This window comes from Nothobranchius furzeri, chromosome 18 (assembly GCF_043380555.1).
Source record: "Nothobranchius furzeri strain GRZ-AD chromosome 18, NfurGRZ-RIMD1, whole genome shotgun sequence".
NCBI classification, from domain to species: Eukaryota; Metazoa; Chordata; class Actinopteri; order Cyprinodontiformes; family Nothobranchiidae; genus Nothobranchius; species Nothobranchius furzeri.
In genome coordinates, this window is record NC_091758.1 from 16,333,769 (window position 1) to 16,357,499 (window position 23,731).

At 43.8% G+C, this 23,731-nt stretch overlaps 1 protein-coding gene across 4 annotated transcripts in view; it reads left to right on the top strand.

Annotated features, from left to right (window-relative positions):
• The first annotated feature begins 294 nt into the window (after positions 1–294).
• The window catches only part of mipol1 (mirror-image polydactyly 1), a 67,506-nt gene continuing 44,069 nt past the window's right edge, over positions 295–23,731 (top strand). The window contains exons 1-3 of one of the 4 annotated variants that reach the window (XM_015969293.3): positions 297–435; positions 3,030–3,177; positions 16,102–16,193. In XM_015969293.3, the coding sequence (XP_015824779.3) occupies positions 3,140–3,177; positions 16,102–16,193 (130 nt within the window). In that variant the 5' untranslated portion in view covers positions 297–435; positions 3,030–3,139. Of the gene's footprint in view, positions 436–3,029; positions 3,178–15,487; positions 15,558–16,101; positions 16,194–23,731 lie in introns of those variants that run through there. The other 3 variants (XM_015969294.3, XM_015969295.3, XM_015969296.3) reach the window with 3 other exon arrangements.

Here is a 23,731-nt window from a genome sequence, read left to right on the forward strand (position 1 = left end):
TTTTTTCCCTAGTTGTTATGTCTATTTTACTTTATTTACTTTTACCATAGAGACACATCTCAACCGTTTGGTAGAAGGTAGTAATTAAAAAACTAGGAAGTGTGTATAAAAAATATATTGATTGTGATCATTAGTCACTAGAAGGAATAGAAAATACAAACAAATAATTTTTTCATTAGGTTTTTCTTGGTGGGGCAACCTAGTCGCTGGTCCTAGGTGTAGTGACTCATGTTTGCCGCTAGATGGCAGCAGGCTCCAAACCCCACGGCTGGTCTGCCAAAAAGTGACAAGAAGGAGATCGCCATTATTCTACTCCATTATTCTGCACTCAAAACTTTCTTCAGATTCAGAATCAATCAGGAGTTAAAGAGCTGGAAACCAACGGATAGAGCCAGATTTGTTCTGAGACGGATCGTGCCTGCCCAGCGGGACTCGGTGAGTTTATCGGGGTCACCCCCCAGGCCGTGGTTTAGCTAACAGGCTAATTTACCACTCACTGGTCAGGGAACTAAAGTGGTTTTACACCTAACCTTTCCGTGTAAATGATCACGAAGCGTTATAGGGCCCAATGCTTGTCGGTGTAGGAAGAAAAGTAGGGGTCGGAGGAGTTTGTGTCTTCAGGCTGATTCTTTAGTTCTTCAGATTGGAAAATCAACCTGAGTATTAACCACAAGTTTCGCCCCAAGCCGCCTCCTACCGGTTGGTTCCAGTATAATATTTAAGCCCCGCTCTCTCAATGTAACCGCGGTTCATCCATCCACCTGTTTCCTGTTGTTGGTTCTGAACATAATGCATGCTGGGCTGGGATCAGTTATTAGATTTTAAAAACACCTGACTAATGCAGGTGAGTAGGCGGAGCTTTCATCCAGGTGAATACCCACACACACATTGACGTCCTCCTGCTGATGAGCTACAGTGTAGCCACAGCTGCCCTGGAGCGCACTGACAGAGGCAAGGCCTGGCGTTGGTACAGGATCCGCTCGGGGTCCTTCGACCGCCGATGACGTCAAAGTAGTTGATTGGCTGAACATGAAGCTTACAGAAGTTATGCTATCACGTTATGATTTTGATTGGTCAACAACTTTGCGGTCGTAGTCTTAGCGGTTGTAATCCTGTAGTCCAAAAATCAACACTTTTTGGAGAAAATATGTTTGAATTTCTAAAGGAAATGTAAAATATAAGCAAATGATAAACGGTGACCCTCAAAAGCTCTTGATGTTGATGAAATGGGGCAAAATAAAATATAAGAACTTTATTGAAAGACACCAAGCAATATTTTGAGTCAAAGAATGTATTTACATAACAACTAAGGAAATATACAGACGAACTCCACATTAATACAAACAGATATGGCTTCCCATATAAGAACTGTTCTGTTTTTTTGTCAGTCCGATGTTGGTTTTATGCAGTTTCACATTCTTTACAAAACAAAGATAATATGGTGTTTTATTAACAAATTACAATTATAAAGAAAACATTTAGGTGTTAACAAACAAGAATTTATTAACAAAACTGCTGATGTCTTTCCAAAACGTGTGTGAAAGCTGAGTAGATTTGCAGTGATGTGACGTCATCGGCAGTCGAAGGACCCCGAGCCGATCCTGCACCCGAGCAGATCCTGTACCGACACCGGTACTGCCCTGATCTCTCTGCAAGTATTCCCATATAAGGCCTTCCTGGAAGTTGTAAAGCCCTAGTTATCAAAGGAAGTTAATGCAGTTAAAAATATCCCACATTGCACTTCTACTTTCTTTATTGTATTTATTTACATTGTAAATAAATTGATTAAAAGCATCACTTGTAAATCCGTCCTGATATCACTAAAACATGGAAACCGTGTTGCTCTGAAGTTCATGGAAACAACACGGATCTCTGGCTGTGGACTGTTGGGTGAGTTCTGTATCGTTGTTGCATATTACAAAAAGGTTTACTTTGATTGGCGCTACTTTGTCTTGATAACAACAGATGATTGGTTAGGTGATTTGCAGTCATAGCAGTTATGTAACCAGTAAAACTGACATGCGTCTAGCAGAATAACACAAATATTTACACAATATCAACGAAAAGTGGACTGGACTCCTCGGATACCTACGCCAGGATCCTGTTCGTGGGCTTCAGCTCTGCCTTCAATACAATCCTCCCAGACCTCCTTCAAGACGAACTGTCCCAGATGAACGTGCCTGACTCCATCTGCAGATGGATCATTGACTTCCTGATGGACAGGAATCAACAAGTCAGGCTGGGGAAGAATGTCTCGGGCCTGCGGACCATCAGCACCGGTTCCCCTCTGGGTTGTGTTATTTCCCCTCTGATCTTCCCCCTACACCAACGGATGCACCTCCAACCACAAGTCTGTCAAGCTTATCAAGTTTGCAGACGACACCACCGTCATCGGACTCATCTCTGACGGGGATGAGTCAGCCTACAGAATGGAGGTGGAGCGGCTGGTGTCCTGGTGCTGCCACAACACCCTGGTGCTAAACAGCCAGAAGACAGCGGAGGTTGTTGTGGACTTTAGGAAGCACACAGCCCCCCCATAACCCTGTCTGACATTCCCATCGCGATGGTGGACTCATGTCGCTTCTTGGGCACCACCATCACCCAGGACCTCAAGTGGGATCCCACCATCACCTCCTTTCCTAATGTTGTGATTTTTCGCACACGTGGCAGTAAAACCCTTCTGATTCTACTCACAGGTACGCATAATGAAAGGAAGCCTAGTGAATGTCTGACTTTCCTTCGAACTTTTATTTCTAGTTCCTTTTTGCTTTCATCAATATATTAGACTGTTTTTTTTGGGTCCAATAAGGTCACCTGTTAGCTGTAAATAGCCTGCTAAAAGATGAAATGTTTGTTTAGAAAATAATAAATTGTACTCTGATTCAGGTCAGCAGTCTGGGTTTTTAGTTTTCTCCTCCTAGGTAGTGGACATTTGAAGGTTAAAATGTTTGTGTGCACTTGTACTGTTTATTCTTACCCATTTCAAATCTAAATCTTATGCTATTTAACTTCCATTTTCTTTATTTCAGCAGAACAGTCACCTGGAACAATGGAGCTTCGTTGCCCTTAACTGGATGAACCCAACCAGTGATCAAAAGGAACATCCTCCTCTGGTCCAGGAGCTATAAGCAAAACCAGAATGCAGATTGTTCTCACAACAAGTGGACTTCCCATCATGTAGGTGAACACTAAACACCAAAGTCCAGTGGTGTTTTTGTTTATGCATAAGTTAGCATTAGCATTGCAGTCCATAGGTCTTTGCTTTTATAGGAAGTTAAGTTTGATGTTGACTTCTTGCTTAGGAGGTTTGCAGTCGGGATGAGGATCAACTCTTTAAATCTGAGGCACGGTTCTCAACCAGAAATGGGTGGAGAACCGGCTTTGGGAGGAGGAGAGGTTCTACCTCAGGTGGACGAGTTTAAGTATGTTATTCATGAGTGATAGAAGGAGGAAGCAGGAGATCTACAGGCGGATCAGAGCAGTGATGCAGAATCAGACAGCTGTGGTGAAGAGAAGCTAAGCCAGAAAGCAAAGCTCTCATTTTACCAAGTCGATCGTTGTTCTGATCCTCAGCGATGATCATGAGCTTCGGGTAACAACTGAAAGGACAAGAATACAAGCTACCAAAATGAGTTTCCTCATCTGGGTGGCCGGACTCAGCCTTACCCCAAGATTCCACTATCTCCGCTCCGCAGCCGCTCACTTCCGAACTCAGTTTTTACTGGTACCCGCTCTACAATGGCTCCGCTCCGGTGCGGAGACCTGAGGTGGGCAAACAAGCATGCGCGGGATTTTCGAGATCTTGCGATACAGTCCGAGCAATAAACACGGAAGTTAGATCCAAACACCCGTTGTGTGGGAGAAGCATCGACATGAACTGTTTAATCTGCCCATCATTTGTGTTGAGAGATCAGCAGTGTTTGGATCAACAAAGTGTGACTACTTTGATAGTAGAAACTGTATTTATGGCTTATTTTTGTGCATTTAAAGTTCAGCCGCCATTGATAGTTGTTAAAAGTTGTTAAACCTGTGCATATGAAACAAAAAACGCCTTTTGTTTATCGATTTATTGTGAAATAACAGAAGTTGTGATTGCACTCTTTCCTGTTTGGCGGTTGTGGTTTCTGTCCATTGACTGCGGAGGTGCTCCGGCGTCCGGCAAAAATAGGATCGATCCTATTTTTGCCGGATGGCGGAACGGTGGGCGGCGCCGCACTGCCGCAGTAGTGGAACAGCTCTGATTGACTACAACGGGACCGTTTTTGCTGTGGAGTTCGTGCCGGAGCGGAGCGGAGCGGAGGTAGTGGAATTTTGGGGTTAGAGATGGGGCGACTCAGAGTAGAGCTGCTTCTCTTTAGAAGTTTGCTATTGATCACATCTATATGCTGCTTTTATTTCTACTCGGTGGATATGCTCTTGTCAAGCTGATGTACTCCTCCTCCTCTCCTGTTTGAATCTGATGGTCCTCCTTTGTTCGTGTCCTTCTCTCTGTTCCTCCTCTCTTTAATGCTGCTCCTGAAAACTATGTATTGTTAAGTGTTCTTGGTTTGATTATGATTATGTTGATGATCTTATTCAAGCTCAGATTTTGTGTCACTTTATAAATGTTTTGTGACTAAAGATTTACTCCCACATCAAACTAATGTCTACTCCTGATGCTGTCACATTTTGCCTCCTAGCAACCAGACATTCTTGCGCCCTGCTTTAGGTTGCTAGTCTGACCTTCAAGGTGAATTATTACCTTCTTCTCAGCTGCAGGAAGCTGCCTCAGTTCCTTTCTTATATGGGCTGAATGCCGGGAATGCTGGGGAAACTCAATCAATTGGAAATGTTGAGTTCTCCTGTGTGGCTCTGAATGTTCTAGATAGTTTTCAACGTATGACCTCCCTACCAGGACTGTTTTCTGGGATGACTCTCCACCCCGGTGTTTAGACCCTGGCTCCGGTAGTGGAAGTGCAAGGTCAACCCCATAAACCATGTTTCCTGCTTGATTCACTACCAATGGACCAGAGTTTAGTTACCCAGATAGTTCACTCCTTCTAAACTTTCTTGGTGTGAAATCATTCCAAAGGTGGAGACATACTCCTCACATGTTCACATAGCAACAGCCTACAAGTCAGTGACTTGATGCATAGGAAACATTTTTTCTGATTGGCTTAATGAACTGTATTGGAATGTTTACTATGTGAAGTGCCTTGAGACAACTCTTGTTGTGATTTGGCGCTATTTAAATAAACTAGAATTGAATTGAATACATTTCAACATCAAATCTGTATACCTGGGATGCTCAGCTTGCTTTAAGCTTGAACACATAGTTGTGACTATGTTGACTAACTCACCTCGCCCTGCTAAAGTGGGAGCACCATAGATCTATAAACACTAGAGCATCCTCATAAATCATTTGCCAATGTGCACCAGAAAGTAGGACCCTACGCAGTACTATTATTTTAATCCCACAGAATTTATGACCACTCCTGCCTTACAATGCATAAGTCTAATAAAAATATTTATACACACTTTAATTGGTCTGACTGACACACCTTTTTTGTTTCCATAAATCTAATTTTCCTTTCTTTTGTTAACTTTATCCTCCTGCCTTCATTTTTTTTTACTACCCCAATTGTATTTTCTATTTTCTAGGAAAATTTGGACCTGCTATTTTGTGCAGGCACACTCGCTCTTGCCCAAAGTAACAACTGAAGCACTCGCTCCCGCAAGATTTTACGGGATCCAAAACCATTGCACAGCTCTACCAAAAAAGTATAAACATGTCTGTTTCAACCTTAAAAACAAAGTGGGGATATTCAGTTTACTAGTGTCGCCATGTTTTGAGCTCAATGTGAGGCTGTAAGCTCCTCCCACTTACCTGGCTGTAAGCTCGGCCTACCAGCCTGACAAAAATTCTGAATGACTCACTTGAATTTAATCAAGAGGTGTTTTTTAAACGAAGTACTAACTATAGCTAATAGTTATAACAATTAATATAGCATCCACATAAACCATCTGCTGTATTTAGATGGGTTTGTTTGTTTACATGGGAGGGGTAAGACTAAAAAACACATACTGGAACCAGCCACCAGAGGGCAACCTTTTGACCTGGCTTCTGTCCAGGTTTGGGCAGACTAAGTTGTTGTGAAAACAGTATTTTTTCCAGCATACCTACAAACGTCACTTTTTGGGCAAAAGCCGCAATTTTTTAAACCAAATATGGTGTTCACATCAATCGTATAAATCAGAAGAGAGTGTGGTTTTATTTTTTGTTTTTGGTTTTTGGGGGGGGGGGGGGGGGGGGGGTCTTATTTCAGGTTTCAGTGGCTCTTTATGAAACTGAATTTTCAGAGAAAGGAGGGGTATTCATCTTGTTCACAAACTATCTTTGTTGTAGCGTGTCACCCGTTGTCAGAAGCACGCCTAAAACCGGTTAGATGGTGTGGGAGCACAGCGAGCGCGATTTGTGTTGTTTTAACTTCTCGCAGCAGTTTTGGGCTTAAAGTTCCCCTAGTAAAACAAAATCACCACTAAATAACATATTTTTTGTCAAGGCCTTTGCAGATTTACCTCCTTTCAGCCATCATACACTCACCTAAATGATTATTAGGAACAACATACTATTACGGTGTTTGACCCCCTTTCACCTTCAGAACTGCTTAATTCTACATGACATTGATTCAACAAGGTGCTGAAAGCATTCTTTAGAAATGTTGGCCTATATTGATATGATAGAGTCTTGCAGTTGATGGAGATGTGTGGGATGCACATCCAGGGCACGAAGCTCCCGTTCCCCCACATCCCAACGATGCTCTATCGGGTTGAGATCTGGTGACTGTGGGGACCGTTGTAGTACAGCGAACTCATTGTCATGTTCAAGAAACCAACTTGAAATGATTGGAGCTTTATGACATGTTGCATTATCCTGCTGGAAGTAACCTTCAGAGAATGGGTGCATGGTGGTCATGAGGGGATGGAAATGGTCAGAAACAATGCTCAGGTAGCTCATGGCATTTAAACCATGCCCAATTGACACTAAGGGGCCTAAAGTGTGCCAAGAAAACATCCCCCACACCATTACACCACCACCAGCAGCCTGCACAGTGGTAACAAGGCATGATAGATCCATGTTCTCACTGTTTACACCAAATTCTGACTCTACCATCTGAATGTCTCAACAAATATCGAGACTCATCAGACCAGACAACATTTTTCTAGTCTTCAACTGTCCAATTTTAGTGAGCTCGTGCAAATTGTAGCCTTTTTCTTATTTGTAGTGGAGATGAGTGGTACCCAGTGGGGTCTTCTGCTGTTGTAGCCCATCTGCCTCAAGGGTATGTGTGATGTGGCTTCACAAATGCTTTGCTGCATTCCTCGGTTGTAACGAGTGGTTATTTCAATTAAAGTTGCTCTTCTATCAGCTTGAATCAGTCGGCCCATTCTCCTCTGACCTCTAGCATCAACAAGGCATTTCGTCTACAGGACTGCCGCATACTGGATGTTTTTCCCTCATCACACCATTCTTTGTAAACCCTAGAAATGGTTGTGGGTGAAAATCCCAGTAACTGAGCAGATTGTGAGATACTCAGACCGGCCCGTCTGGCACCAACAACCATGCCACACTCCAAATTGCTTAAATCACCTTTCTTTCCCATTCTGACATTCAGTTTGGAGTTCAGGAGATTGGCCCAATCTCAATACTTGCACTGCGCCCTGCGGTCTTCAGCAAAGTGCACTTGGGGAAAGTGCGCAGTAGGGTTCGAGTGCGTAGTACACAAGTGTGCAAATAATTGCAGAATTGAGACAGGGAGCATTGTGTCATCAACCGCAACGCATGCCGCGATGCTGGTCGCTGTGAAACTTTTTTTCAAAAACCTTTATTAACAACTTTCAAACAAACAACAAAGCAATTATTTGAAATAAATTTAACTTCATTGCTGCTTTGTCTGAAACATTCAGAGCATCATTCTAAAATGAACTAATTTCATTAGAAAATACATATTTTCAGAAAAGGAACTTGAGCCTTTTCTCCCACAGCAATGACTTGTGGGTAATACCCTTGCCCGAGGTCCAAATCGCTGTGGACTTGGGTGAAGTGCAGATTAAGGGTGCAATGGGGGCGTGGTCAACTTCCGCACTTGAGAATCGGGACACCCTATGCACTCGCACCCCTGGCCGGGAACGCGCAATTGAAGGGTGCAAGTGCGAGTATTGAGATTGGGTCATTGTCTTGACCAGGACCACACCCCTAAATGCATTGAAGCAACTGCCATGTGATTGGTTGATTAGATAATTGCATTACGGAGAAGTTGAACAGGTGTTCCTAATAATCCTTTAGGTGAGTGTATATGTTTCCCAAGGCTGGTCGTATCTTTCTTTAAAACATTTTTTTTTTTGATGGAGTTGAGTTTGAAGGTAAACATAAATACAGACAGTATTTAACCCTAATAAACCTGAGGACAGTTATTTTCTGGTAGGAAATGGCCGTCAGCTTGCTACAGCCTTCCTCGTCTTGGACATCCCATCTGGGCACCGGAAGATTTAAGGACACTGAGTACAAACATGAGATGAGTTAATTTCTTAATATTGTAACATTTCTGCAGCACTAAAGCAGAGTCAGAACAACATGTTGCACTTAGTAGTGGTTTAATAATGAACTGAATCAAACAGCTGGGATAAAGCTGCATTTCCTTGCAGCTCCAGCTCTTTCTAAACAGTTAATCACAACCATCTCATTAGAGCAGCAGCACTCATGAGACCATAGGAATCTTTTCAGATGTTTTCACATTTGATGTTGTTGATGTGAATTAGTCTCATAATAATTATTAATTATATGATTGTCCTTAATAATTTTCTGATAATTTTTGTCAGGCATATTTTTTGTTTGTATGAGCAGGGCCTGTCTAAAAAACCTCATGGTAGAAAATGGTTAGAAAAAAAATATAACATAGATGATTTAAAATAATTAATCCAACAGATTAATGGAGCAATAAAAAGTATGTAAATGTCAGAGGTTCCTGCAAAACCCACTGAGGAGCATGAGAGGGCCTTGTTCGGGGGTGCTGTTGGTTTTAGTTGTCACCCTTTCCACACCTTCCCAGTCTGCAGGTATTTTATGACGAGACGTTCTCCTCAGCTCTCTGATGTCTCAGACATCACTAACTGGTTTCTGTGTTGGTGTTCTCAGGCAAAATGTTGGTGCTCAGGTCTTCCTGTCGACATCCACCTCTACAGCTTCTCAGATGGTTTTCATCCAAAATGTTACCCACTCTCACTCTGTTCACTAAGGTAACCTGACACTAAACCCTGCACGCTTTCCCGCTCTCCAGAATCGTTACTAACACATGTCAGTTCCTACGACTCCACTAACCCATTGGGATAATTGATGGAAGTCTGACCGGTTATTTATCTATATTAGTTGACAGTGATTGATGCTTTTTGTTTATATGTTGTCCATACAAATGGTGTTAGTTGCTGTATTCTGCAGACTTTTTTCTCCTGCCTGGATAAATTCACATCACTGATGCTGGTAAAGACAATTTCTGAGTCTCCCTTGTCTCCGTAGGATCCATGCCCGCTGTGCGATGAAGCTAAAGAGCTACTGCAGCCATTCAAACACCGGGTGAGAGAAACAGACATGCTCTGTGTCACTGAGTTTACTGCAGTAGTCAGAGAGGAATCCGATTAAACGAGAACCTGAGCTGAAATGTAAATAATAGCTTTGTGCATCAGCCTTACAACAGCAACAGTGTCAGCAGTACCACACATTTCTTGTATTTTGACTTGGATTCATGATTTGCTTTATAGACATCTAAACACCTTTAGTGTGACTGCTGTCATGGCTTGTGTCTTTGTGTGTCCTCCAGTTTGTCCTGCAGCTCGTGGACATTAGTCTCCCAGAGAACAGGCTGTGGTTCGACAGGTACAAATGGGACATTCCTGTCTTCCACTTGAATGGACAGTTTGTGATGAAACACAAAGTGGACATCACCCTCTTGAACAGAGTGCTTCGTGACTTTGAGAAACAGCAGATGTTATGACATTATTATCAATTAACAATAAACATAACTAATGAAAAATCTGTTAATACTTTGTGTTTTTTGAGGTTCTGGGTGAAATAAGAGCTGGTTCTAAACCAAAGCAATCCAGGGGCTTTAGCTGACACACAGAACAGATGAATGCTGCTTAATTATCAACATCAGAAACAGCAGGTTCTTATAACCTATTTACATTGAGCAGGTTGGTACGCTATTTTGTCTATTTCCATTGTAGTGGCCCAAACGACCAACCTGTACGGCGCAATTGCTGGGCTCCCTTCAGCTGCAGGTCCATTGGACAATGGTTCGGGTGGAGCAACTGGTCACACAACACAGTTCATGGATTGGAGAACAGAAAAACATCACTGCTTGCTAAAAGAACAAGACAAAAACCAGAGAGCCGTTGTTTCACTTCATCTGATTGTGCACGAATGTGTGAAAGACCTGAAAGAAGATGCTGGGGAGCTAGCAAAACCCAAGCATGGCTAGCACAAGCTGCTGTCTGGACTCCATTGTAGTTTTGGTTTATTGCATCGTGTTTGTCGCACTAGTATGGCACCAGAGTACACTTTTGGGTTTAATACCACCTGTCCAGTGAGAGTCCCACTGGCTCTCTGACCATAAAATACCATACACCTGGTGGCAATGAGGCACACACCTCTGGGACAGAGTAACTGACCAAAAAGAATATTAATACACACTTTAGTTTCATATGAGAATGAAATATCAATAACTTGGTGCAAACACTAATAGTTAAAGCACACCATTAGTGAATGCACCTTCGTATGGAGGTGATAAACAGTCTTGTCTGTTACTTGTTGTAGGGGGAAAGTTCTTGTCAGGGCCCCTACCCTTCTCATCCAGTTTTTTCTCTTTTATCTCTGATTATAATAAAAACAATGACTCTGGCACAAAGTAGCATATTTAGCCTGAATATATGTAAATAAAATGACAATAATACAAATTAAATTCAGCCCAGGACACGTTGGAGGGACTATGTCTCTCACCTGGCAAGGGAACGCCTTGGGATTCCCCCGGAAGAGCGGGCCCAAGTGGCTGGGTAGAGGGAAGTCCGGACCTCTCGACTTAGGCTGCTGCCCCCGCGACCCGACTCCGGCTAAGTGGAATAAAATGGATGGATAAATTCAGCATCTTCAGAAACATTTGTGGAAGAAGTGAGCAGTTTCTCCTACTGCTTTCTACAGTGAATTGGTTTTGATCCAGCCTAGAATCTAAATCGTTATTTGCTGAAGCAAAATAATTTTGCTTTGCATATATATTCACATATATAAGATGGCTTTTCAGGCTAGTTTTGATCAGCACTGCAAAGAATCTCAACACAACACAGTAAAGATTGGTGGTTGCTTTAAGACACAGCTCCTTCCCCGATTTAACAAAAGCGTTGACCGAACATCTACTTGTCTGCTTCACTCGAGTACTTGTGTATTTGATCACCTGAGAACAACTCGGAGTCACATGACACTTGATTCTGTGAGCTCCTACATATTTGATGCAGAGCCTCGACCAATCACTGACTGGTTTCTCCTGTGACCTGGAAGTGGTGCTATGTAACGTGTGCTGGTCGTCATGAGAAAGTCAGACGTGTGTCGGAGTTGGAAGTTTTACCTGCTGGTGTTCAGCTGTGTCAGCTGCAGACCTATGGATGTTCAGTTTGCTTTACAGAGAGTCAAGAGAAAGATCTTTAACCTGGAGCAGCAATTACAGTAAGAAAAATAACCAGAACAATGTGTGTAGGTAATATTTTTGTTTCTGTAGACTTTAAACTCTGTTTGAGTAATAGAGGGGGGTGAGCGATGTCTGGCTTGCTTTGTGAAATGATCTCCTTAGCATCTTTCTTTTTACTTTTGATGTTGTCGTCAGTGGGAGAAACCATTTTATTCATGTGCTGGTGTTAAGTTCCTCATAAAATAAAACATGCAGACTCTTTTGTGTTTGGCTGCAGTTTGACATGTTAAGTCATTCGTCAACCCAAAATGGTCCAGCAGCATCCCTCACTGGTATCTTTCCTGTTGCAGCTACTGTGGTTGTGTTTGAGGGCCACCATTGGCTGCATTTGGAGGAAATATTTATCTGACGCGTGTCTTGTCAGTAATACGAGCTTCTTCTTTCCAACATGATTAATTTAATCCATTCTCCTGATATATTCATGAGACACGGACTGACCAGGTACAATTAATGGGAGGTTAATCTTGGTAATTTAACACGGTCAATAGAAAACATGACATCCCCCAGCTCACCAAAAAGCCAGTGTGCCCAATTACATACCATGATGTAACACACATACCCATAGTAACACCCCTCATCAGATGCCATTGCTGGCATCTCCTCCACTGTTCTGGTTTAAGTGGTCTTCTTTGTCCATTTATGATGTAGCCAGGTATTGGTCTGTTTAGGTTATCAAGACTTCATCTGTCCATTAAACCTCTGAAGAATCTCTTTTCAGTTCTGTGCTTTTTGATTTTTTGTTGGGTTTCATATTCCTGAGCTCTGAACATCTCATGTTCTGAACTCTTCAGGTAGGTTCCACTTCTGAGATATGTTGGCTGTGGAGGAGAACAGGTTTATTTTAAAGTATTTTGTCGTTATTTAGTCTTCTCTGTTTCTTATGAGCTCACCATACCATACCAACTTTCTTTCTAAAACACATTTAAAAACAACATGGCAGCGGACCAAAGTGCTGTACAAGAACAAAGCTAAGCAACACATAAAAAATGCTAGGCACGAATAGACAATGCTCCAGAGACAGAAGCGTAGGATCAACAAACTAAAAACTCAGTCAAACTAGACTCTGCAGAAGGCTACAAAAGGAGGGTGTAAAGAAACAAAGGAAGAAGTGATCACCGACCCAATCCCAAGTTTTAAAAGTATGCCTTCAGTGCCGACTCAAATCAAGACAGGGATGGCGCCTGCCTCACAGAGAGAGGAATAGTGTTCCAGAGTTTGGGGATGGAAAACAAGACAGCCCTCTCCTCACGTGATTTGTAATGCATTCTGGGAGTGGACATTAGCAGGTGATCGGCTGACCTTAATGAGCACGAGGGCACATAGGGGGTGATCAAGTCAGAGGAGCTTCATCCTTCAGAGCTTTGTGGACAGGGAGCCAGAGAAGGTCTGCCAGGATGGGTGTAACATCTGTCTGTGTTAGTCAGAAACCAGGCTGCAGCATTTTGCACTTTCTGCATTAAAGCATTGACATTAATGAGGAACGAATTTCCATAGTCCTGAGGTTGAGGTGACAAAAGCATGTACAACAGACTCCAAGTGTGGTCCCTTAGGCAAGCAACGCAGGTGTAAGAAACATGATTTAACTGTGGCATTGATCTGAGGGGCCATTGATGGGTCTGAGTCGAGTTTGACCCCCAGACTGGTTATACAGGGTTTAAGAGGTAAGGAGGAGAAAATGGAATAGCAGATAAGTGAGAATTATGTTTATGTATTTAACAGACGCTTTTGTCCAAAGCGACTTACAAGTGATAATCGGCATGTGGCCCTTGAGGCTAACAACAACAATAACAACAACAACAAACGATTTCCAGTCAGTCGTAGGTGGCAAAGTGGCAGCATGATGAATCATGGAGAGGAGGGAACAAGGAGTGGACAGTAGAGAGGGGGACGGGTGCAGGGAGAGTGCTAGTTTACGATGCATGAGAAGAGTGGATTGTCCTGAGCGTGGTGTAGGCACTGCTAGCCGACGATCCTGTGATGACCGGTGCGGCCGGGCCGAGACGTAAGCCTTTGCAAGCAGATTAGATGGGAGCCATTCCATCTCGGACTTTGTATGCTAGTGTTAGCCATTTGAATTTGAAAATAACTGCGTTAGTCTTGCCCTCATTCAGCTGCAGAAGACAGTCCCTGAGCAGATGAGTGGCTCTAGATTGGTCTAAAGCCAGATAAATTTGACAGTCGTCAGCGTACAGGTAGTTATTTATGCCATGCTTAGCCAAGATTGTGCCCAGGGAGGAGAATATAGATGGAGAAGAGTAGAGGACCCAATACAAGCCCTGAGGCATTCCCCATGGGAGTGGCACAGAGGAAGAGTAAAGCCTGATTTATGCTTCTCCGTCTGCGTCAGTGCGGAGACATGCAACGCCATTATCCGTCCTTGCGTAGGGCTCCGGCAGGCACGCAAGTACGTACGGAGTCGAGCCCACTTTTTTAAACATCCGTCGAACGAGACGGATTACGCAAGCTTGTGATTGTTCAGGACGCCGCTGTTGTTTACAGCGCCGCCATTGCAAAGAGGGCCGAGTTTAACTAGCGGCAGACATGGAGAAGCTTGAAGAATACCTCGCGAAAAAACTCTAAAAATATGAATGTTTCATCCTCCCGTGACTGGAGGAGTGAAAAGATGCACAGCAAGCGTTTTATTTGTGGACGGAAATGACAGGAAACGTGGGTTTAGAGGTGGGGAGCGCATGAAGTGGTGGGAGAATGAGAGACAAATATGTCCGTGTTAAAAGTCTCTTATATACACAAAAAACACAATATAAACACACGATCTTGGACCGATACATGACAGGATACCACAGAACAGCGCTACGCCCTCTGTGGTCCTGCCGGGCAATTGCTTTGCAACACTCTCCAGGAGATGGAGAAGTATGAGAGCAAAACACTTCCGTCAATCCGTGCATGTCTGTCCCTTGCGGAGCTGACGGAGAAGCATAAACCAGGCTTAACAGTCGCTGATGTGAACGCTGAACTTCTATCAGCCAACTAAGCGTTTGTTGAGTGATTTTGTTGCAGTAGGGTGGCATTTAGCATTTGTTGTTTTTCTGTATCTGTTCACTTCTTTTGGCTTAATAGCTCTTTGGTGGGATGTAGTTCCTTCCACACCATGGATCCAACAATCATTAGGTTTACTGAGTTGGAGACTTTTGCTGTTGTCTGACATGGAGACAGATCATTCAGATGAGATAAGTGGTGGAGGGAAAACCACCAGCAGGAATAACTGAAGACCACCTTAGATTAAAGAGCAAGTCACCCCCAAATCAACGATTTTCCCCTGATAAACTAAATAAACGAGTGTCTAATCGTGCTGCAGACACGTGTAGTCAATAGTTTAGCACTTTAGTGCAGTTTAGTTAAAATTTTAATTTTCTGCCTAAAACTGTCAGTGTTGTGCCGTTGTCAGGTAAAAACTCTGCACTGTATTTGAATTTAAGTCTGCCACCGCTATTGGCTAAGAGGTATGCTATGATGTAAACTGGTACATTATGATGTCACAATGCTGTGGTGAGCCTGTGTGTGTGTATTTGTTAGCAGCTCCGCCCTCTCGGTCTGCCAGGCAACAGCATTTGTTGCATTTTTTAAACATGAAGTGGGAGTGGAGTTAGACTCTGGTAGGGGGTGACTTGCTCTTTAAGATTAGATTTTTCTAGAATCAGGTGACTTGTTTGTATGACTAGTCTGACAGGGAGTGAAACTGGTTTGACCTGTACTTGTTTATAGTAGACTAGTGCTTCCCTCCCTGGAGTGTTTTTGTATCGTTGGTGCACCGCATGGATTATAAAGGTTTGTTGGTTTTAAATCCGTCTTTAGAAACGTGTGTGTGTATGTAACTGGAGGAAGTGACACGAAAAAACATGGAGATGTTGTACTAAAATCTGAATGGAGAGCAGCTGTTGAATGCTTTTATCTGCATGTGTGTGTGGTGTTGTTATAAAAAACTACATGGAAAAATGCAGGTTATTTTTCTATTTTTTTAGATGCTTTCTTACATTGAAAGGATCTGTATGTTCGTTTGAATGTGTAGTTTGTGTTTGGTTCATGCTGTAAACACCAAGCACCAGAGGGCTGAGAGGTTCTTCCACTTAGACGTACTTCATCTTCTCCAGAGTCAGCTGCTATTGATTCCTACTGCAACTCAACTAAGAGCTGAGCAGTAAGCTACGTAAAGAGGCTCCACTTTTATAATATCAGAAACCCTTTTACAAGTACGACCATAGTATAGGACCCATACCCAGTGCTGGTATCAGGTCATCCCTAGTTGATGGGTTTACTGGTTGATCCGTGTGGTTGGTGGTGATTGACATGTGAATATGCTTCATGTTTCCAGAGAAAGAAGTTCTGAGAGCCCAGAAGTAACTGATTTATTCACATGGATCCCCAGCAAGGAACTCAGGGACTCTCTGGTGGATATGTACAGAGGTAAAGTACTTCTACTTGTACTGCTGTATAGGTACTTCTGTCTGTCTCATTGTGTCATAATATAGTTTTATGTACTTATATAGTTTAACATATTTAGACAGAGCTTTTAAATCTCAGTAACATCAGCAGAACACAAGAGCAGGTGTAAGGAGTCAGCGTGCCCATTAGGTGGTGCCGTTAGTCTTTATATAGGTCAGGTTTACCAGTACTACTACTACTACTACTACTACTATTATTATTATTACTACTACTACTACTATTATTACTACTACTACTACTACTATTATTACTACTACCACTACCACTACTACAACCACTACTACTACTACTACTACTACTACTATTACTACTACCACTACCACTACTACAACCACTACTACTACTACTACTACTACTATTATTACTACTACCACTACCACTACTACAACCACTACTACTACTACTACTACTACTACTACTACTATTATTATTATTACTACTACTACTACTACTACTACTATTATTACTACTACCACTACCACTACTACAACCACTACTACTACTACTATTATTACTACTACTACTACTACTATTACTACTACCACTACCACTACTACAACCACTACTACTACTACTACTACTACTACTACTATTATTACTACTACCACTACTACAACCACTACTACTACTACTACTACTACTACTACTACTATTATTATTACTACCACTACCACTACTACAACCACTACTACTACTACTACTACTACTACTACTACTACTACTACTACTATTATTACTACTGCCACTACCACTACTACAACCACTACTACTACTACTACTACTACTACTACTACTATTATTACTACTACTACTACTACTACTATTATTACTACTACCACTACCACTACTACAACCACTACTACTACTACTACTACTACTACTACTACTACTACTACTATTATTACTACTACCACTACCACTACTACAACCACTACTACTACTACTACTACTACTACTACTACTATTATTACTACTACTACTACTACTATTATTACTACTACTACTACTACTATTATTACTACTACCACTACCACTACTACAACCACTACTACTACTACTACTACTACTACTATTATTACTACTACCACTACCACTACTACAACCACCACTACTACTACTACTACTACTACTACTACTACTACTACTACTACTATTATTACTACTACCACTATCACTACTACAACCACTACTACTACTACTACTACTACTACTACTACTACTACTACTACTACTACTACTACTACTACCACTACTTCTACTACTACTGCCACTGCCACTACCACGACTACTACTACTTTGCTATTACTTCTTTGCTCACTCCTCACCCCTGCCACATGGACCCAAGGGGTAAACCATCAACCCTGCTCAATGGTCAACTTTCCTCGTGGGGTCACACCCATTAGGTCAGTGGAAGGGTTAATCTGTCTTCTGTTAGAGACCTGAGAGTTATTTTACCCTAACCCTTTAAATTTGATCAGCTCACTCCAAACAAACTTCTTCTTTTACGTTTATGAATGAAGATGAAGTCTAACTTCTTCTCCAAAGACTTTGAAGATGTTCCTCATGCTTTAATCTCAGCATACACTCCATCAGTCCTCCCTCCATCATCTACACGAGGAACCAAATAATGTATCTTGTCTCCTAACAAGAACCAGCAAACAGGAAACTACAAACCTATAGAGCTTCTCTGACTTGCTGTTTAATACGGGACTGATTATCAGATCTTATTTTAGTTCTTGAAGGTCTGGTTCCATCAAGAGCCCATCAACACACATCACCCAGAACCACAAGGTCAAAAATCCTGAAGCTTAATTATTAGTTCATTATTAGGTGGAACTTTTTTTATTCATATTCTGAGAAACTAAATTATTGATACATCAGATAATAATAGTTTTTATTTTAATTGATTAGCTTTGATCTGATTGTTTTATTGTAGGTTTTTTATTTGTTTCAACACACTGATCTGCTTCTTCTTTTAATGCAATTAAATTCCCGTCACGTTAATAAACTGAAGCAAAAATGTTCATCTACACGAGTTGGACAATGGGAATGGAACCACTTGGAACACCTTAGGTTCTTGTACACAGTCACCTGTAGGGGGTGCTGATTGTACATTCAGTCGTTAACAATTACATTTCACCACATTTGAGTTCAAACAATAATAAAATAAAATGATTGCAATTAAACCTAAATATGAAATAATTTTTAAATGTTGAAATTTTGCATCATTATGATTATGAGATCCCCTATCTAAGGTGTCAGAGCTGCTATGATGGTCCGACTGTGTGAGTCTGTTTAACCGTGGATCACGGAAGAACCCAGAATCACTGTAAACTAATAGTTTAAATATCCTCATTTGGATTTACATCCAAACATTTTATCATATTATTAGTGTTGCTTAATAAATCAGGTGGAGACGTTACATTAAAAACTTCCAACTGTATTCATTAATATGAGAAGTAAATGTGACTAAATCTAGCTGCTGCTTTAATGGTAATTACTTTACAATGCCTCACGCTCCTACTGATGATCCTACCGCTGGTCATTAAAAACGATGTCATATTTTTATGTTACGAAAGGTAAAACACTCCTTTGTGTCTGAACGCTCTAATCTCTGTTAGGTGATGGAGACACGAGGACACAGTTACAGCAGACACAAGGGAAAACCGTGTAAAGGGTTGAAAAATGTTCAAACACTGAATGTCGGTCATACATACAGACATAACAAAATCTGGAGAGGATTTTTCTGACAAAGAATGTATTCTTTATTAAAATAGAAAATTGTAAAGAAAAAAAAGAGCTTGCTTTAAGGAGATTTAATAAAACCAAAGATAGAACCAACTAAGGCATCATCAGGATGGAAGAGAAGAGGATCAACCAGTAGGTGGCATGAATGAGCCTCCAGGAACAAGAGCCCTGCTTTACAGATTTATTAAGGCAGTAAAGTAAAGTGTGTTAAGGAAACGTTAAGTAAAATGTCACCATGATAAACATACTTAATTGCAGTTAGCATTACCACCCAAGTTATTGTCACAGAGGATTATCCAAAGGAATGAAGAGGGGAATTCTTTAGACTGAATGCGAAGTTTTTTATGTTTAGAACTCAGTTAAATAGTTTTGATATTTTATTTTATCTTTAAAAGTCTACTGGATGGACGGCTGGCTGGCTGGATTCAATTCACTTTATCTATATAGCCTGATATCATGACAACAGTCTTCTCAAGGCACTTCACAAAGTAAACATTCCAGTAACTTTCCAATACCAGTCATTCCAACACGTTCTCTGTGGCCTAGTGGTAGAGTGTCCACCCTGGGACTGGGAGATTGCGGTTCAAATCCTGGTTAAAAATGGGACCCAATGCCTCCCCTCTTGACACTTAGCATTAAGGTTGGATTGGGGGGTTAAACCACCAAATAGTTCCCGAGCGCAGCCACAGCTGCAGCTCCCCGCTCCCTGTGGGGATGGGTCAAATGCTGAGATGTAATTTCACTGTGTGATTTATTTTGCCAGTAAAAAAGTTTCCATCAAGCTACTGACAGCCAGTGGTGTCGTTGGATGGATGGAGGGACGGATGAGTGGATGATGGTTGAAGGAGTGGGTGGATGGTTGTAGATGTGTTTAACTTCTCTGAATTAGTTTTACTTTAACTCTGAATAATAAAGACAGAATTGCGTGCTTCAATAAAGATGGCTGGTCAAATCACGGAGGGGCTGTCAGCTCCACATGGATCGAGGGACACTCAGGCTTGACTTTTTAACAACAGGAAGGTGAAGACGTATTTTCTGCTCTTGTATGTCATGTTGAGAACAGGTAGTCTCTGAATTATCCACCCAGACCTCCCTGATGCCTAAAGAGATCCTGGGATGTCTGCATGCAGCCATGTCTCAGTGAAGCACATAACTCTTGAGTTGTGTCCAGAACTGTCCATCTTACTTACCAGAGACCTTACATTTCCTTTGAGGATGGTCTGAAATGAGGCTTTAAATCTCTTCCGCAGCCTAACCTTCGCTCCAGCTCAGCCTCCACAATGTCTCTTATTTATTTCCCCCAGGATCATGGGTCTGAAGAGTCCAGGCAGCTGGTCTCGAGTGTAAACATGGCACCACTCTGCAGGTCACATCTCCTAAATTCAAAAAGTTTTAAGAAACATCAGAAAGACCAGAATAAAGCGGCAGTGGTGCTCTGAATCTGTTGTGTTGCTGTTCGAAGCCTCCAAACTCATAGAACAACCCAAACCATACAAACTGTGTGCAGTTGTAGGAAACACTGATAAAAGGTTTGAAATTATTTGGATAAAGAAGGTAAACTCGGGTCTTCCACTGTCGTTTTTCCACCACCCTTATCTACCTTTAACCCATGGATTTTCACAAGATTCTTATTTTGTGTAAAATCCGCAAAGCGCAATACGCAGCAATTAGTTGCTGTCATGGTCAGTAGGTGCGTTTCCTCTGGGCTTGGAGCTGTGTGCCACATCACCACAAGTTTACACTTTCAAGTCTAATTTTTTACACGCTGTGCTTCCAAAATGCATCAAGCTCAACAGTTCAGTTTGGGCCAGACAGGAAATCCGACACTGGAGCAGTGTAGAGTATCTGACAACTTTCAAAATAAGATGTATTTCCTGTTGCTTAAGTAGTAAGGAAAGAATATGCCAGTACCTGTAACACCTCCATGGCAGTGGTGAAAAGAACAGAAAATAAACTAGACCTTTTGGATACATGTGAACGGTCAAAATCACGCATGACCTTGCGATCATTCTGTGACCTTGCGGGACCACTGGAATGCAGTTACAGCCGATTCATGTCTAAAATGTTCCCGGCTGGAAGAGAGCTGAGATTGCAGGGAAAATGCGTCTATTACTACTCGAGCTTCATACGAATCTGGTGGAAAGCCGATGTAGCAGTGTCTGCTACTACTCCTGGACACTGTCATTCTATTTTTGGTTTTCCTTCAGTTTTTCATTATTTGTTTATTATCATTTTTGCTGTTTAATTCTTCCTTACCTGTAGTAAATTTCAGGAATTTAAAGAGACAGGGACGATTGCAGAAGAAGAACCAAGCTAACAGCGAGAACCTTAAAGAGACAATGTTTTGCAATTTTAAATTATAAATAAATTCCTACTTTATTGGTCCCTGTGGGGAAAATATATAATTGCATCTGACCCATCCCTGAGGAGCAGTGGGCAGCAGTTTGGGATTCGGTATCTTGCCCAAGGACATCGTGACAAATCATTTGCCGGGGTCTGGGATCAAACCGCTCTCCCCATTCAGCCACTGCCACCCCAAATCTAAAACCCTTCACGCTTAAAAAACTCTTATCTAAAGATAAAATAAAATAAGTACTGTTTCATCAATCCTTTTGTTGAGATTGTGTCACACCCTGTCCTGTCTCCCCATTTGGTTCAGCCTGCGTCTCTGTTAATTGCTCCCACCTGCCTCTCGTTTTCCAATCACCCAAGCTCCCAGCCCTCTTGTATTTAAACCCCTCCAGTTCTGTGTCTCTTGTTGACTCATTGTTTCTATGTCCTGCGTGCTTGATATTAAAACTATTGTGAAACCGTTCCTACCTGTCTGCCTGCCTTCCTCACCCGCGTGTGGACCCTTACCTCATCTCCGCTTCGCTCACCGGCACGTTTGTGACAGAATGAGCCAACCCACAGAAGGATCCAGCGGGGAGGTTATCCCTTGGGAAAACCTGCTCCAGTTTCTCGCCGTGGACCACTGGCCGGCTCCTCTTCCTCCGGCATCGCCTCGCCACGGACACCGCCACCAAGACCGGGCCTCAGCGATCCTCTCCACCCTCCCGGAGCTTGATGGAGACTTGGACGGGGAGGCGCAGATGGACCGCTCCTGCTATGTGGGCACCAGACTGGCTGTGTGCTCCCCCGGAGTTGGCCCACGGCGTTGGGAAGGATGCCGGGCTCCACCGTCACCCCTTGTCCCAGGACGGAGCCGCGAGCTCGCAGCTGCCCCGGCTCGGCGCGCCAGCTTGGACCCGCCCCCAGTCAGACCAGCAGTCCCATCTCCGGTCCAATCAGCGCCTCCGTCATCTGCAGGCGGAGGAACCACGCCTACAGCCCAGCTGACAGAGCTCGCCGGTCTCCAGGCGGAGCTTGGCCGGATCCGTCAGCTCGTCAGCCTCCGGGAGTTCCAGCTGGACACCCTATCCTCCCTGTATCTCCAGGAGAAGGTTTCTGTCCAGCCAGCGGCCCCGCCTCCGGTCCAGTCAGCAGCTCTCTCGTCTCCAGGCCAAAGGACCAAGCTCGCAGCTCATCCTACAGAGCTCGCCGGTCTCCGAGCTGAGCTGGTCCGACTCCATCAGATCCTCAGTCTCCAGGAGTTCCAGCTGGACAATCTATCCTCCCTACTTTTCCAGTTAGTGGTTCCACCAGGTCCCGCGCCACCAGTCCAGTCAGCGCCAGGTCCCGCGCCACCAGTCCAGTCAGCGCCAGTTCCAGCGGTGGTCCAGGACGCTCTGCCCACGGGCCAGCCTGTCCAAGAGGCTCCGCCCCCAGGCTGCCTGTCCAGTGGTCAGCGCCCAGTCCGGCGGCACCAGCCAAGGAAGCGGTCCCGACTGCAGCGGCTCCGCCTCCACTCCAGAAGTCGGCGGACCCTCCTGCAGTGGCTCCGCCTCCACTCCAGAAGTCGACGCCTCCGGTCCAGAAGTCGACGGTTCCGGTCCAGAAGTCGACGGTCCAGGTACAGAAGTCGACGGTCCAGGTCTAAAAGTCGACGGTCCAGGTCCAAAAGTCGACGGTCCAGAAGCGGGCGCCTCCGGACCAGAAGCCGACAGAGGTCGACCCTCCTTCCCGTCCAGAGGTCGACGCTCCTTCCCATCCAGAGGTCAATGCTGACGCTCCTTCCCGTCCAGAGGTCGACGCTCCTTCCTGTCCAGAGGTCGACGCGCCTTCCAGTCCGGAGGTCGACGCTCCTTCCAGTCCGGAGGTCGACGCTCCTTCCAGTCCGGAGGTCGACGCCCCTTCCAGTCTGAAGGTCGACGCCCCTTCCAGTCCAGAGGTCGACGCCCCCTCCAGTCCCGAGGTCGACGTCCCCTCCAGTCCCGAGGTCAACGCCCCCTCCAGTCCAGAGGTCGACGTCCCCTCCAGTTCGACGTCTCCCCCTCCAGTCCAGAGGCCGACGTCTCCCCCTCCAGTCCAGAGGCCGACGTCTCCCCCTTCAGTCCAGAGGCCGACGTCTCCTCCTCCAGTCCAGTGGTCGACATCTCCTCCTCCAGTCCAGTGGTCAACGTCTCCTCCTCCAGTCCAGTGGTCGACACCGTCCCCGATCCAGTGGTCGACGCCGTCCCCGGTCCAGTGGTCGACGCCGTCCGGTCCAGTGGTCGACGCCGTCTCCAGTCCAGTGGTCGACGTCGTCTCCAGTCCAGTGGTCGACTCCTTCTCCAGTCCAGTGGTCGACGTCTCCTCCTCCAGTCCAGTGGTCGACGCCGTCCCCAGTCAAATGGTCGACGCCGTCCCCAGTCCAGTGGTCGACGCCGCCG